Here is a 16252-nt window from a genome sequence, read left to right as displayed (position 1 = left end):
TGTCCCGCCTCTCCCAGGAAAAGTCTTGCTTCCCCTACACTTGGTGATACCTGGCTCATTCCTAAAAGGCAAAATGTGCTTGTCAGAGATATTTGTATGTCAGCTCTGCTGGGACACAGTAGAAGGGAGTTTCCCCAACTATTTCTGCTGAATGGCAGAATGTAATCAGAGGCTCCTGAGAGCAGTCACAGACCATCCCCCCCACCCCCCCCAACATGGTTCTCAGCTCACCCTGGTGTGCAGGGGCAAGTGGAAGAAGGGGTTGAAGTCCACAGTCTAGTGCTTGTGCTTCATACTGGTGTGTAAAAGGGCAAGATTCCCACCACCACCAGAGAAGACCTTTTACAGCAGTTAGACTTTTTAAGGTGCAAAGCAAGATGCTAGGCAAAACCTGGTTCCATCAGATCAGAACAGCCTTTCTCCTGGAGAATTAGCTGAGTAGCAGCTTAAAAACTGAGCCCAAGATAAGCAGTCATCATAAAATAGCTACTAAGTCAAGGTGGTATCGTCAGGTTCAACCCCAGCTCATGCAACTACATCAGTGGGATAAACTCCCAACTGTGACATGCCAGCCAGCCAAAGATGACCAAGCCTGGGCTCTGCAAAGTACCCTGGGAAGTAGCAGCCAGGTTATAGGGATGACAGCATGTAGGAAGACCCAACAGTACCTCAGAGTGTGGAGTCTCCCCCAGCCCCTCCTCATTTTTCTCCTTCTTGGAATGTATTGCAGCAGGGGGATGGCGTGGCCTCTTCCGCTTCCGCTGCTTCTCCAAGAGCTTTTCAGAAGCTGGAATGCAACAGAAAGACCACTTAAGGAAAATGCAGAAATAATTCCCTTGCTACAGGTGCCACCAGCAAGTTCTACACCCTTTCTGAGAGTTCAGGATGGGTCCTACTGTCTTTGAGGGCATAAGGGCTGGGGCAATACCAACCTCCAGGCAGTCTGCCCTCTGTCCTGCAACCAGAGGACCATTAATTTATCCTGGTTTAAGCTTCTTTTGCTAGGCTGCTGAAACATGTCATTGACTTTCAAGAAAGCTCCCCAGCAGAAAAGAAGAAATGCTACCAACACAAAGCTTACATTGCTAAACAAATACTGATAACTAGCTCCTCCCACCACACTGCAACAAAAACTTCCTCATGTAGATAGCAGTGTGATACAAAGGCAGATGGGGAGGCAGTACAATGCAACTGCACAACTGTCCCCAGGACAGGGCAGCCACGGTTGAGCCTGGTCAGGGCATGTCATCAGGCAAAAGACAGCATATCGGTACAGGACCTGTGCTGACAAGTTTCCTTCAAGCCCCCAGACTAACAATGAGAAGGGAACATCTCACAGAAATACAAACCCACCATCTCCACCTTCCTTAGGGAAATCAAGGACACAACACACACACAGAGCTACAGGCACAGATCCAAAATCACCAACAGCCTAGCCCCACAGCCCTGCCCTCGCTTACCTTCTCCCAGGTCTGGGAAGTGGGCTGGTGAGTAGAGCTCAGAGCTGTCGCTCTCTGAAGGGCCAGCGCCCTACAAACACACAACAGAGTCAAGTCACCACATGCATATCAGAGATGCGCATTCTTCAGACACTCAGAGCCTTTACGAGTGACTGTAACATGTAACTTACAGTTCAGGTCATTAATTCAACAGTGATTAGAGACTTCACAAGCAAACATTTGTTTTGTGTGTAATAGATCCCACATGGAAGTGTCAGTCTCTGGGCAGGGACGAACAATGAGTACACGCTGTGTCTTGGGCTCACCAGCATCATCCACTGTTGTCTGAGCTCTCCCGAAAAGGCTGCTAACACCCTGTAAACTGTTGTGAATAAAGACTGTCTTCTGTCTTTACACTTTTACGGAGATTAAAACTGAAATACACTGGCCTCTGCATTACTGCAACCATGAACTATATATTAAGACTGTGCCCCAGAGAGAGAAAAAGGAGGAAAACTCTTATTAATCAACCTTAGCAACAGTGGCAACAAGCCTTGTGCAGGTATGCCACCTGAAATAATTCCTTACAAGCTGTTTTTTTTCCAAACCATGTCACTGAATTACTGAGTGTTTAGCAGAGAAGAGCAGCATTTTTTAAAATCTGCACCAAGCACCATATACTACATGTGATACAACTCAAGCCTCCATCCTGCTACAACCTCTGCACTTACAAACCATTCACCAGCTCATTTGGGAAGGTAACAAAGGAAACACCGCTCAGAGGAAATCTGACAGAAAAGGACAAAGCCTTACGTTCAAGCTCAAGCCACAGCACAATGTAACAGTGACAGAAAGCCTCTGTGCAGAACATTTCTGCTCACATCTTCCCACTCAGCATCCAGATGACTCCTTTTCCATATAAATCAATGAAGAGAGGAGATTTTACAGCCAAAACTACCCAATCCCCATCACAAGAGGGGAGGGGAACACATCTGCATTCAGCAGATTTCTTCACCATAACACAGCAACCAGCACCTTTGGGAGGGGTGGACTTTTGCTTCTGGGCCACAGCCAACAGAAAAAACACAGCCCATTGCACCGTGTCTCATTCAGCAAGGTCTGCTGTTGAGGCTCATTTTCTATCCGGTTTTCAAAAGATCTGGAAGGAAAGTACCTTCTTTGGAGGAGTCCACTCCTCCTTCTTTGGCATAAAGGCAGTGTCCAAGTCATTGGATTCCAAGAGCTTTTTAGTGGGCTTCCTTTGACGCTTGGTTTCGAAGTTTCCTGCAATGAAACTCTTCACATCAGATAAACATATGTTTTCTTTTCAATCAGACTAAGACCATTAAGCAAATATCAGCCAACACTTCAAAACAATCTGCTTCACCCTGTCTTTGGGATCATAAGCTCCTTGGGCAGATGCCAACTACCTGTTTCTGTACAGCTTCCATAAAAACAGACCTCAGTCTGCCATGACCTTCAGGCATACCTCAATATGTAAAATAAAAATCAGCCCACAGAAGAGAGACTATGAAGTCAATGCCAGCAGGTAACACATCTTGGCAGTGAAATTCAGATCATAACTTCCCAATCACTTTGATCTGGCATAAGCCAGTCCTACCACTAACAAATACAGCCCTGCCTCCACTCCCACACCACTCCCACCAGCATTCACGCTGTGCATAGCAAACAGGCTAAGGACACGCTCCCGGTTAAAGCTACCTGGGAAGAGACACCCCAAACAAACGAGCTGTAACCTCCACCATTTCCTACTCTAGCTTTTTGCTAGCACTCAGGAGGTTGTAAGTTCCTAGACCTGGGCTCATCCACATTAATTTTGGCAACAGTATAAACTTAAACAACCAGGAAATTATGATGCTATGAGTGCAAGCCACGCCACAGAAACAGCCTGCTACCCACCCTGCCCTGTGCATCTGCTTGCTTTATCAGCCTTGGCTGTGCTCTCTGTAGCACACACCTCTGCGCTCACCACTTACACACCAGCTAACGGAGGGACAAAAAGGGACCATTCTCAAGGCAAGCCTCTGCCCACATCCAGGTTCTGCATGCTTCAGGTGAGTTTCCTCAGGAGGGGGAAGAGCTATGCAACCTCTGCATGCTGGATGTTTGCTCCCACTGCTGCACCCTGTACTGTTCTGCATCTCCAACCTCAGGTTTGCATCCCCAGTTTCTCCTCATTTAATCCTCTCCAACTTTCCATTTCCATCTGACACCCACAAGCCACCTGAAGCAATCTCTCTGCCTAAAACACACCAGGCTAACTGACCATAACTCTCTGCCTGCTTGGTTTAATATTTTTTTTGACCATAGGCCTTTTAGAACAGAAACAGTGTTCCCTCCAAGTTAGCACTGCCAGAACACCAGGGTTTTAACCCCAGACATGTCTTTAGATGCTACCAGAGAATGAACCTACTGCAAAGCAGACCCTGATACTGACTCAGCTGGAAAGGGGAAAAGCCCGTTTGGCTGCACTCGCTCTTAGTATACCAAAAGCTAAGGCTCTGGCTTGCTCCTAGTACAAGTCTCAGACAACTTCTACAGGTGCTTAGAACCTCAAAGAAAAAAGTTCTTCCAGAGAGATTTCTGTGCTACAATTCCATGAGCATACTATGAGAGCAAAAGGTCACCCCACGAGCTATGCGGATTAGATTTTGCAGATCAAACTTGACACAGCAATGTTCATCCAAAGGGGTTTAGCACCTTCAAGACAAAGGAATGCCACTGTTTGCAGGCACAGATGGCAAGACCTCAGAGAAGGAGCTGTGACTTTCTTCATTTGGACACAGAACCATCATACACTACTGAAAGCTAAAAGCTTAAGTGTAACCATCCAGCTCACTGGGTCACACACTGCACCTGCCCTCTCCCTTCCCAGCACCAGTACCGGTCATTGAATGAAACAAAGCAAAACCAAACTAAGAGATCAACAGGTACCAACCTTTTCACTCTGACCAACGCAACAATTTCCACTGAACTTGTGACACGTTCACTTACCAGAGCAGAATCACACAACCTCTCACCTGATTTCAAGAATCTCTCTTCTGCATCTGGAGAAGCAGAAACTTCAGAAACATCGGAGGAAGACAGCACCAGCTCTGGAAAATCTGAAGGTCCTCCTAGAAGTTGATCAGTGGAATGGGTTCCTAGTTCTGAGAGGGAGCACTCTGCCTCAAGGATGGGAGGGGACTCTTTGGTTGAAGATGGAGTTGAAACCAAAGGACTCGGCCCCCGCTGAGTATCTCTGTCAGGACTGCATTGCGCAGGAAGACCTTCAAATTCAGACCTTGCCACGGAATTCACCTACCATAGCAAAACATGTTAGTGAAAACACTAATCCTGCATGGCACTGCACACAGCAAGAACACTCAGCCAGCAAGAATGCATCGAAAGCACGCAGACCAGAGCCCCAGAGTAACAACCATGAAGAGCACATTAGCCTTCACCCACCTTTTGCAATTGCTCCTGGCCCTTCTTTGATTTTTTCTTGGGTGCAAATAAGTGATCATATTCTTCTGCATACTCCAGAAGCCGTTTACTTGGCTTTCTAAGGCGCTTCCTCTCTGAATGCACTAAGAAAAAGGAAAGAAGCTTTAAGACTGTGTCTCTGAGAGGATCGCAAGAAAAAATTCTCCACATCATCTGTAGGTAACAGTTGCTCCTGCCTTCTCTTCCGGAAGCTCCATGTGGGAAGAGCCCTGATACTTCTTTGTCTTTAATACAGCCTTATAATTTTTGAGCTTCCTATTTTCCACAATTCTGACACGGCTGGTGGGGTTTTAAGGGCCTAAGGGACTTCAACCAGTTCAGATAAGAAATCAAAACACATTAGGTATCTGACCGAAAGGCTCTTGGAATTTCACCTAACGCCTCTCTAGACAAACTACATCCAATCTTCTTCCAGTACTTTTACCAAAACCTACGTCTATTCGTAACTTAGACTCATCCTGCTACTTTTGTTGTTAACCCAAATTCCTTTGGTTCTAGTGTAGGGGCCTGTGAAAACGTTGTTTTCCCATAAAGTGGTACAGTCACTAGGTTCACTCGTAACACATAAGCCTCACTCCTTCCCTTTCCCTCCTCCCTGGCTTATTTCTGTATATACTAAAAGAGCCTTGTATTCCCCATCTGCTACTGCAAGCCCATTTATTGCCTTTGCTTTGTGACAATAGATTCCACAATGAGATCAGGGAGTGAACTGTCCTCGCCAGCGACTGTAAGCTCTTCAAGGCTCAGATGTCTTTGTTTGCACAATGCTGCACCTTCGCAAGGGAAACCCAGTGACAGGTACTTTGTTGATACAAACCTAACCACCCATGCTACAATACCTCACAACACCCTAACACACTGCAAGCTCCAAAAATAGAGCCCTGACGGTCTACGTCACCTCTACTCAGCAAGCTGCAAAAGCAAGATGATGCAAGCTTGTGTCTTTTTCTCACTTCCCAGAATACCTTTGACTTTTCCCCTTTATTTGTTTTCAGAATTATTAAACATTGTCAAAAGATTTCTCCTAGTCACAAAAACATTTGCGGTCTCCTGGAAGTTTAGGAACAAACAGTAAATATTCTCTTTGCTTCTCTTCATGTGTAGGAGGTGGCTTTTTCTTCTTTAAAACAGAAACATTTTATAACAAAGCATTCTAGTGCAACACTTCAGAACAGGGATGTTGGACAAGATTGCTACACTTTATTGTGGCTTTGTGGTTAAACAAGCATGAAAATGTCAAACTTAGCCAAAAGAGAAGAAAGGAACAACTTTCTCAAACACAGCTATTTTCAGCCTCTATTAACACTCAGGGAGAAATACACATTTCAGCACATAACCAGTTAGAGGCTGAGTATCTTCACTGTGTGACTATTTAGAGCCCCAAAGCCCTGCAGCAGAGCAGAGCACTGTGCCAGAAGGGCTGGCTTAACTGCATTTTTTTCCCCAAAGCAAATCCCGTACAAGAATCCCAAATACAGTCTGGCACTGGCAAATCACACACCTGACAAAACTATTATTTATAAAAATGTTTTATGTCAGCAAATTCCAGCAACCTTCACTTCTGCCTTATTTGCTCTAAATCGCACATGCCAATCGTTGACATTCAACTATGATGCAGAGTTGCTATAGTCTGAGCTTAGCGGAACTTACACAGTTGGGGCTGCGATCTCTTGTGATCTCTTAGACCAGTACTCAGCCTGCTGCAGAGAAGGATTAGCCACATCTCAAAGCACTGGCAAACAGAGAAAACTCCTCTCCTGGAAGCTGCAGTCAGTCTAACTTCCAGCATTATTCTACTTTCTATGTAACTGGCCTTGGCTGATGATATAACAGGAAGACTGCTTTCCATGAAATGGGCTTTCCCGAGCATTAGAGGTTTACCCACTACCAGCAGCACACAGGGGATGCTGCAGCAGCCCAGACAGCTCCTCACACACGGAGGCTTTGTGCACACTTGTACCGATAAGGTTCAGGTGTGCTTCAAGGCTCACGTGCTACTTAGGGCAGGGGAATTACGTTACATTGCAGTTGCCCATCTGTCACTTTTCCAAGCAAACCCAGACCCTCGCTGCGTCCCTGAGTGCAGTGCCAGGACAGCTCTGCGCTCGCCTCCACCAATGCCACCTCGGCCCAGCAGCCTGCTGCCTTCCTCTGACACCTCTCTCCTCTGAACATTGCAACCTCTCAGCAGCCCTCCTCTAGCTTTCTCTGTAGACTTGCACCTTCATCTCACATAGCAACATTAAAGGGATGCTTCAGCTGCAAAGCTGTCAGGAAGCCATGAGAACCTGGCTGCATCTCAGTGCAAACCAGGAACTCACTCGCTCTGGCAGGTTGTGACACTCCCACAGCAGAGCCCAGACAACCCCAGAACAACACACGTTCTCTCACCCGCTCTGCAAAGAATTATGTCCTCAAAACCATGCAGCCACAGCCAGAAGAGTCAGTGAATCATAGAACAGTTTGGGTTGGAAGGGACCTTAAATATCAAGTCCCACCCCCCCTGCCACGGGCAGGGACACCTCCCACTAGCCCAGGTTGCCCAAAGCCTCATCCAGCCTGGCCTTGAACCCCTCCAGGGACAGAGCATCCACAGCTTCTCTGGGCAACCTGGGCCACTGCCTCACCACCCGCACAGGAAAACATTTCTTCCCAATATCTAGTCTAAATCTACCCTCCAATAACTAAGTTTGTCATGATTTCAAACCAGAACTTCTAACCCATGCATTACACCCCATGGGCTCATTTTCTGTGCCTGCAGTGACATGCCCTGCACAGGTCCTGTGACTACTAAGCCAGGAGCTCCCTTTACCACACTGAAACAGAGGTGCAGGAAACCTCCAGCAACCACAAACAGCAAAATACACACACCAAAATGTGCCCTGAGGGAACACGTAAGTGACAAAATGCACACAGGTTCAGAATTCTGACAAGTTATATTAGCTTATGATATTGCAAATAGATCAGAACAACTTAGTTTGGTGAAACCTATGTAAAAATTTCATTTTGTTGCTTTAATTATGGTTTGCTTCTCCAGATTCTTTGCAAACGCATGAAGACAGCGTGTGCTGAATATGGTTCTGCTGGACATATTCCCTCCACACACATCTTTTTTTGGGTTTTTTTGGCTTCAACCAAAGTGTCCCCATTTCTGTGGGAGAGGCAGGGCTGTCTGACCTTGTGGTCCTCAGAAGCCTCCTCTTTCCTAGGTCATTTTCCTGCCAGTGATGCTGCCTTACTTCTGCCTGCCATCATCTTTCACACCCACTTCCAGCCCAGCCCCCCTGGCAGCTTCCCACTCTTCTCCCTTCTACCCGTCAGGCAGCCACGCCAGAGTTGCAAATTAGGAAATCTGTGGGGTTCCCCAATTTGTTATTAACAGCTAATAAAATTCCACACTGAAACACCAAAACACCCCAACACATTGTCCTGATGAAATCCTACAGAACAAACCAAAGACAGACTCTACACCAAACAGTACTAGGGGGAAGGAAAAAAAAAAAGCAGCCATTAAGGTTCAGTTTCCCACAACTCTGTAACACTGATCTATCCAGCTAACACCAAACACTGGCTCTAAGTAACACATTATGAAGTTTAAAAAAAAAATAATCCCAAACTTGGAAGGATGCTTATTTTCCCTTTCACTGTGAAGGAACTAATGATTTGTAACGTATTTAAATTTTCTGACAAAAAAGCTAAGCAAAATCTCATAATCACTCTGCCTTCTTTGTTCTCCATGTTTACAGGGAACCCAAAACAAAGGTATCACACTTCCTTCAGCTCAGAGGTATACATCTCTGTGTTGTCAAACAGCCCCAATTTCCATTAACTTATGCTTTTAAATTAAAAAGTATAAAATGTATGCAAATACAGACTCTGGCGCAAGTCCAGCTCCCTTACCTTGTGCAGAGAATTCAGACTGGGGAGCAAAGTTGCCAAGCTCTGTTTCTGAGTCCATCACACTGTTGTTTGGCTTACCACATACATTCAAACGTTTCTCAACTAAGTCTAAATGATTCTCATAGTCCTGACCTGTCAGGTGTCCCTCAAGCACCTTTGAATGAGGTGAACGCCTACGTCCCAAGCACTCATTTCCCTTCAGTGAAAAGCCACGAGAATTCAGGCCAAAGGCACTCTCCAAGTTTCCTTGTTCCCTAGATCTACTGATGTGCTTATTAGATCTAGCACTGCTTTGGTTAAAACGCTGCCACCGCTTTTTGGGTGCTACGTGATTTATATCATTAGACTCATCACCAAGAGAGCTCTCACTATTTGCCTCTGAATCCAAGTCTGGACTCTCCCCATTTTCAGCAGAAGGGCAGCTCTCAATATTTCTACCAGCTTCAGGTCTCCTTCCAATACGATCTAAATTGTCATCAGATAAACAGGCAGAGTCTTCATCAGTTGACTGTTCTGTTAAATCAATAGACTCTTTCCTCTCAGTATCTTCTGCTTCATTACCTAGAGGATTGGTAACCGAACCATGAACGCGGAATGCATGTTCTCCTGAATCTCTGGATAACCGACTTAGCAACTTACTTGGCCCTCCTGGTTTTAAGTCCTTTCTGTTTGAAACTGTTTTATCTCCAAGCTTTGATGACTGCTTAGATTTTGAACAGTTGCGTTTGGACACGCAATTTGTGCCATTTGTCCCAGAAACAGCAGTACTCGTGGGCTCCCTTTTACTAGTACCAATCCCCGTCAACTTGGTTGGAGGATTGCATGAAAATGAGGAGTTGCTTATAGCGGAGTTTGGATTTACTGTTTCTTGGACACAATCTCCATTTTTTTCTATTTTATATGGGGGACCTACAATAGACAAGGACTTCAGACCACTTGCAGAACTGCTTGCAGAACCATCAGCTGTGCTGGTATTTCGAAATGGGACTATATTTTGACCAGTCATCAGTTGCTGCTCTTTTGTCTTACTGTCATGCATATCCTTCAACATCATTAACAAGGTGCTGAATTTGTAATCTGGCTCAATAGGCAAACGACCGTGACCAGAGGCGGAAGAGAAGAGTAAAGGTACTGTGGCCTTTGGAGTGCTGGAGTCACTCGCATCATCATTCATGGACCGGTAAGACAGCTCCTTCAGCTCCGACAAGACTTGTTTCACCACAGCCGTTTCGATTTCAGCAGAATCCCTGGTTTTCTCATGCATGTTGTTTAACAGTTTCTGACCATCAACTTTTCCACTTCTCTGAAGAGAATCTCTCTGAAGGCCAGAGAAACCTTTGGTATCAGAAGAGCAGCGATTCACGCCACCCTCCTCTTCTGCAACAGAAGGCTCCAATCCAGAAACTTTTTCTTTATGTTTGCATTTTATACTCCTGATTCGGGGCAATCTCATGCTTTTCGGTTTTAAGATTGCTTGATTTGCAACAGCAGGCCAGGAGCTGTCCTTGGAAACACTTTGGGGAGTAGTGTGCTTGTTTTTAAGATTGTCTTTTCTCACATCTGGAGAGCACTGAAGAGCTGTCAATGACATCTCGGCATCAGCGAAGCCTACTTCAAGCGCACGATCTGCAAATTCAGTATCAAGTCTGTTGGTTACTGAACCTCCCAGAGGTTTGCGATCCCTGTATGACTTCTTCCTGGCCTTCTTCCGAGAAAGATACATGGAAAGCTTAATGTTTCCACTTGACGTCATAGGAAATTCCTTCTCCACTTTATCTGAAGAATCACTAACTTCAAGAGCACTAGAGGCTCTCTCTGAGCTTTGGTCCATGGCATCTACATCACTGTTCCCACCATCTGAGAGGGAAGAGGATGAATCTGATTCAGTTTGCTTTTTCTCAATACCAGCATCAGATGCAGAATAGTGTATTTGTAATTTGGAACTGCACAAAATGCCCAGGGAGCTCTTCTCTCTCTCCAAAGATGCACTGGAAAACAAATCCCCTTGGAGAGCATTCTTCAGAGCATCACTCTTATGATTCTCATAGTCTGGTTTCAAAGCTGTCTTTTCAAAACGTCTTTCTCCAAAGTTGGAAAGCAAATGGTTTTCCCTGGTGCTATTGGATGCTGTTAGGCTGTTGGCAATCCGGCGAAGTTCATGAGACGCGTGTTTATCTGGTAGGTCCCCAACAATCATGTTTCTAACTATGCTCTCTGGTGTTTTTTCTTTGATTTCTCTCCTAGATGCTTCCCCTCTTGCGCCACTCTTTTTTACTCTAGTCCTTTTTCTGCTGTCAGAGCTCTTTTTCACATGTGGCTTGATGTGCAATTTTCCTTTTTCACTGGCCAGGTGTCTGGAGTCAAACGCCAAGGATTTAAAACAGCCATTCAGCTGCCTGTCCGTTTCTGCTCCAGGGCCATTGGCATAGTATTCTGCCTGCACTTCCTTCCCGCTGTCCAGCTCGCTGGAGTTCTGGCTGCACTTTTGATCCTCTGGCCCCCCGAGAAGAATGTCTTCTGCCTGTCCAACACTGACTTCCCATTTAGCCATAAATCTTTGGGGAACCTTCAAAGTTGGAGGAGAGAAAAAAAGAAAAAGAAAAAAATTTGATGAGGTAAGCAACAAGATGAAAGTGAGACAGAGACGCACAAGGCACAGAACAGAGTGACAGTCCTGCACTTTGTGTCTTTAAGACAATCACACAGATTCCCAGAGACTGTGCCTAACACACACAGAAAATACTGCTCCTGGTTAAGTACCCTGCACTCCTGCTGAGCCTAATAAAAATCTCAGTGCATTCCCAAAACAGCAAAAGGTGCCTGCAAGCACAGGTCTCCCAGGAACCAGATGTCCTGGCAACCCAGCGCACCCGGAACACAATAGAGTGTAAAGGGGAGTACGTATGGTATGGATCCCTGGCACAGAAATGCAAAGCAACAGCCAACAAGCCTCTCAAGGCAAAGGCAGCATCATTTTCCTCAAAATATTTTAGCAGACGTGTTTGTTTTGCTCTTTCTTCTTTCTTCCTGCATCCCTTGAACTCGGAGTATTATTCCATTTTCCCTCTCCATCAACTCATCTTGGTACAAACATTAGATACACACAGACATCTAAAACGTACTCTATCAAATTCAAGACATCCATTACTGAGAAGTCTCCCAGCTTTAACTCTGTACCTTTAGCATAAAACAAAAAGCACTTTGCATACTGGACAGAAACCTCTGCTAACATCTAAAACCAGCAAGAAACTGGTTTCTTATCTGTGTGCAGTTTTTGGCTGCACAACAGCAAATCCAAGGTTTCATAACTGTTCCTAAAATCAAAACCAACTCCAAGGCAGGAGGAACAACTCAAATTTCTGACACTTTTCCTGTTAAAGAAAAAACCATACCAACAAAATCTCATCTCGTCAGATTAAAAAAAGTGTTATGGATCCTGACAGCAAGCCAGCCAAATACTCTCAAGATTCGCTTCACATCTTGGCTTCCAGGGATGCAAGCCTGGACATTTATGCGAGTAACAAACGTTTGATTCCCACTACTGCAGCCACGCTGGCATTGCCATTTACATACAAAATGAGATTCTAGCTGTGTGGCACTTCTAGGACCAGAAAAGTTACCTGGGAGCATGTAGCTAGTTGTTAGGGGGCTGGGAACACAAGCAGAGGACTCCTTAGAGAAAATAATGAACATGCCCTTGGAAACGGAAAACCAAACGAGAGCATTACACCTGGGGACTCACACCTGCAAGAGCACATTTAATCTGACAGTTTTGCACTAACATAGGTTAAGCACATAACTGTTAATAAAACTATTGGAAAAAAAGAAAAACCAGACACCATTGCCTGGTATGACTATCTGTTCTCTTACAGTAACACATCTGCCTCTATTTCTTCCCTTCAGCAATTCTAAAAAGTTAGTTTCTCCAGTCACCTTCCTAGAGACATAGACCAGACCCCTGTGTCACGTTACATTACACTGGCTACAACTCCCCGGGGCTGTTATGTTTGGAAACGCAGATGATGCGATGAGGCACAAAACTTCATTCCCACAGGCTGACTGACAAAGAGTTTTCCAAGTCAAATTATAAGTCCTAACAGGTTTCTATAAAGAGGATTACTGAAGCAGAGCTAAAAACCCCACTGCTTTATCTCAGTCAGTGATCTAGTGAAGCATGCAGCTCCACCTTTGCTTCAGATCAGCCAAAAGAGGCTGCCAGAGAGCACAGGAAGTTCTTTAGAAGCGTGCTATAGTAGACGCCAGGAGAGGACTGCACCACTGAACACATCTCACATCTGCCTCACATCGACAGAGACCTGACTCCTCTGCCTCTCCAAGCTGTCTAGGGCAACAAAAGCAGCAGGCCACACCCTGACATAAAAGGTAGAAACTCCAGCAGGTTATAAACTATGCTCACTGGTAGGATGCAAAGAAGCACTTCCCTGCCTGTGCTGCTGCAACCACTGCCACAGAAGAAAGCTGTCAAAGTGCAATTCCAGGCATTAAGGAATACTTTGTACTGTGCAGATTCAAAGAATCAAAAACATATTAGAGAAAACAGATCTTGCACCTTATGTTTGTAGCCTTTTTCCTTTTGCTTTCCTCTTCTCCGGAGAACAGGCAGCTCTTCAAACTGATGTCTTCCTTCAAAGAGGACAATAGCTTTCCCAGCAACCCAGGTTTTCTCTGAAGGTTCTCCTAAGGCATCCACATAGTACTCCCGGTAAGGTCTCCGATTGGAAACTATTTTGAGAAATGTAACAATTAACCCCTTGCAAGTAATGGAATAAAGACAGACAAAGAGAATCACACAAAATGGTAGCAATTTGCCAGTTAATTTTTGCTTAATAACATCCCCACATGAATGCCAGTTCTGAGGATTTCTAGTCAGAAGTCAGGGAGAGGCCTTTGATCTCTACTTTCTACGTTCTGCTACGCTCGATTTCTGAATGTATTTTTTTCTGACAAACAGCTGACTAACAGATCTAAGATGGGTCACCTCCCTAAAGCAAAGACTACACTTTGGCTGCAAAAAGATTTGCAAAAATATCCAATTACTTTTTTTTCCTTGAGAGACACAACATACTAGGCAGAACCTTTCTTTTTTGCTACTCTGTGATTAAACAGCCCGGTCCACTTGACCCTTGGGAAAAGGTAACAGTGTGCTGGCAACACCCAGAAATTACATCCTTCTGGACAGGATTTACTCATACAAGCTGAGCCTCCCCCACCACGATATAGCCCATCTTGTCCAATGCTTTGTTACCAGACTCTTATTTAGAACATAAAACAATAACAGCAGCATTTAAGTTAGTACACACATGCATGGACACTCTACAGGGACTGGTGCAACATGACAAAATGTTAGTTGTAATGAGGATCTCCATACTTTGGTTACAAAGGTGGAGAGCAAGAGAAGAAACTCAATCGAAAGGGCACTATCAAAGATTTCTCCAAGGTGCCTTCTGTGCGAGAACGCTGAATAGACACGGTACAAATTAAGAACTGAACCAGTACTGGGTGTGTTGGTGAAAAAGGACAGGTTACAAGGATTAGAACAGAGCAAACAAGGCTTGATATAAACTCCCTGCATTTAGCTGCAATGTGCTCTTCACATTCACCTTCTGAACACCTTCCCCCTCTGAACAGGTAGCCTAGACTTCGCCACCCATTTGGTTTGTGCTGCCTCTCCCAGGGGTGCCAGCACAGCACAGCAGCCTGGCCTTTTGCGATGTCAACATTGAGATTCTGACCAAGACCACTGACGAGATCACAAATAACGACCAGGGCAACACCAAACCAAGGGCGAAGACAACAGACTTCATTCGTCCTATTCACAGCACTGGGACTCAAGCCACTGAGCCTCAATCTTTCAGCTCCAAAAATCGAGTCAAGAGCTTGCAGAGAAAAGGCAAACTGCTTTATACAAAACACCATGCCTCAAACCCAAGAGGAGAAGAGGTTTTTGCACAAGCGATGAGTCTGAAGTGACCTGCCTTGTTTTGAAGGGCTCGTTCCCTTGGCAACAGGAGAGCCAGGGCAGGAGGACTGTGCTTCCCAGGGTGCACACAGAGCCCCAGCAGCTCCTCCTGCCCAAAAGCATCAGAGTTCAGATTCACCCACTCTGCCACTGCAGCACTGGGAGGGGAGATGAGCAGACTGCAGACAGACACAACTGCAAAATGCATTTTTTCCCAGAGGTCTATTGGTTTCAACACAGATAAAACATGATGGGAGAGTCTATCATGTAGCTGGAGATCAGACCTTGCTGGAATTTGTTAACAGCATGTTTCCTCCCTGCAGAATTCCTTTATTAGAAATCCTCATTCACAGGCTGAGAGGGGACTACTGAACAGCTATATACGTTAAATCCTGTCCAAAACTTCATGGGGAGGGACGCATAGGGAGAATATGTCTGGCGTATCTTCCAGTAACATCTTCAACAGGAATTTGAGAGCTCGAAAGGGATTATTTAAAACAGCACGTTCAGTATTATCTACACTCAGGATGAATGCCTCCCAGTGGATGAAGGAGAAGGTGAAGAAATACCAAGTAAGAAGACTACAGCAACCAGGCCCCAGGATGACATGAGCACAACGTAGGAAAAGCTACTTCATGACTCTAGAGAAATAGCAGAGGGCTCTGAGCTGACGGCCACTTGAGAAAAGTCTACTTGCTCTCAGCACTTGGTTCTTAGGATGGCAAGGGCCACAAAAACTGGAGAGAAATACATCGGTGGGTGGCAACGTCACCGGTCTGAGCTGTCAGTGGCAGACAGCACCAGTTCAGAGGGTTTCCAGTTGCCCACAAAACAAAAAGAATCAGAAGAGGAAACCAGGAACAAATAAATAACCCTTCATTTGTGACAGCCTCCCCATGGCAGCTAGTATGATCCTGAAAGCACTGAGAGCGCCTTCAAATGAGCTGCAGTTTTCAAACAATCACTTCCCTTCTGCTCTCTCCAGCACTCACCTACACTTCTCTGCCTTCAGCTTGTAAGACTCTTCCTTCCTGGCTCTCCCCTATGTTCACGCACACACAGCTGTCTTCCCTCATCTCTTCCCCCACACTCAGCTGGCTCTTGGTCTCTCTGACACACTATGCCCTAAACTTTCACATATGCGGCTCCATATCCAGGCTTTTCCATTATTTTCCCATAAACAGCCCCTTGCTTCCTTGTGCCAAACAAAGACAAAAAAAGATTTCACTTCCTCACACATTCCCATCACACCTTCAGGCAACCAGCACCACACTGCACTATCCCACACTCCGCTTCTCAGCCTCTCCAGCCTCCCACTCTCCAAGCCTGGCCGACTCCGTGTCCTCACACACTCCAGCCTTCCCAGCTCTGCTTGCCCACCCATTGCACATCTGTCTTCACCTCCCTGATCCACCTCCTTTTTCTC

The 16252-nt window shown here is 45.5% G+C and overlaps 1 protein-coding gene across 1 annotated transcript in view; it reads right to left on the bottom strand.

The window, feature by feature from the left end:
• The window catches only part of NSD1 (nuclear receptor binding SET domain protein 1), a 52917-nt gene that overhangs the window by 24407 nt on the left and 12258 nt on the right, over positions 1-16252 (bottom strand). The window contains exons 3-9 of the mRNA XM_010078013.1: positions 13417-13589; positions 9486-11412; positions 4908-5029; positions 4481-4760; positions 2614-2723; positions 1461-1530; positions 669-787 (exon numbers count right to left, since the gene is read on the bottom strand). Coding sequence (XP_010076315.1) covers positions 669-787; positions 1461-1530; positions 2614-2723; positions 4481-4760; positions 4908-5029; positions 9486-11412; positions 13417-13589 — 2801 coding nt within the window. The remainder of the gene's footprint in view (positions 1-668; positions 788-1460; positions 1531-2613; positions 2724-4480; positions 4761-4907; positions 5030-9485; positions 11413-13416; positions 13590-16252) is intronic.

Source organism: Pterocles gutturalis, unplaced genomic scaffold, assembly GCF_000699245.1.
Source record: "Pterocles gutturalis isolate BGI_N339 unplaced genomic scaffold, ASM69924v1 scaffold24038, whole genome shotgun sequence".
NCBI lineage: Eukaryota > Metazoa > Chordata > Aves > Pterocliformes > Pteroclidae > Pterocles > Pterocles gutturalis.
Note: the sequence above shows the minus strand (reverse complement) of the source record. Positions and strands in the feature narration are given on the sequence as shown.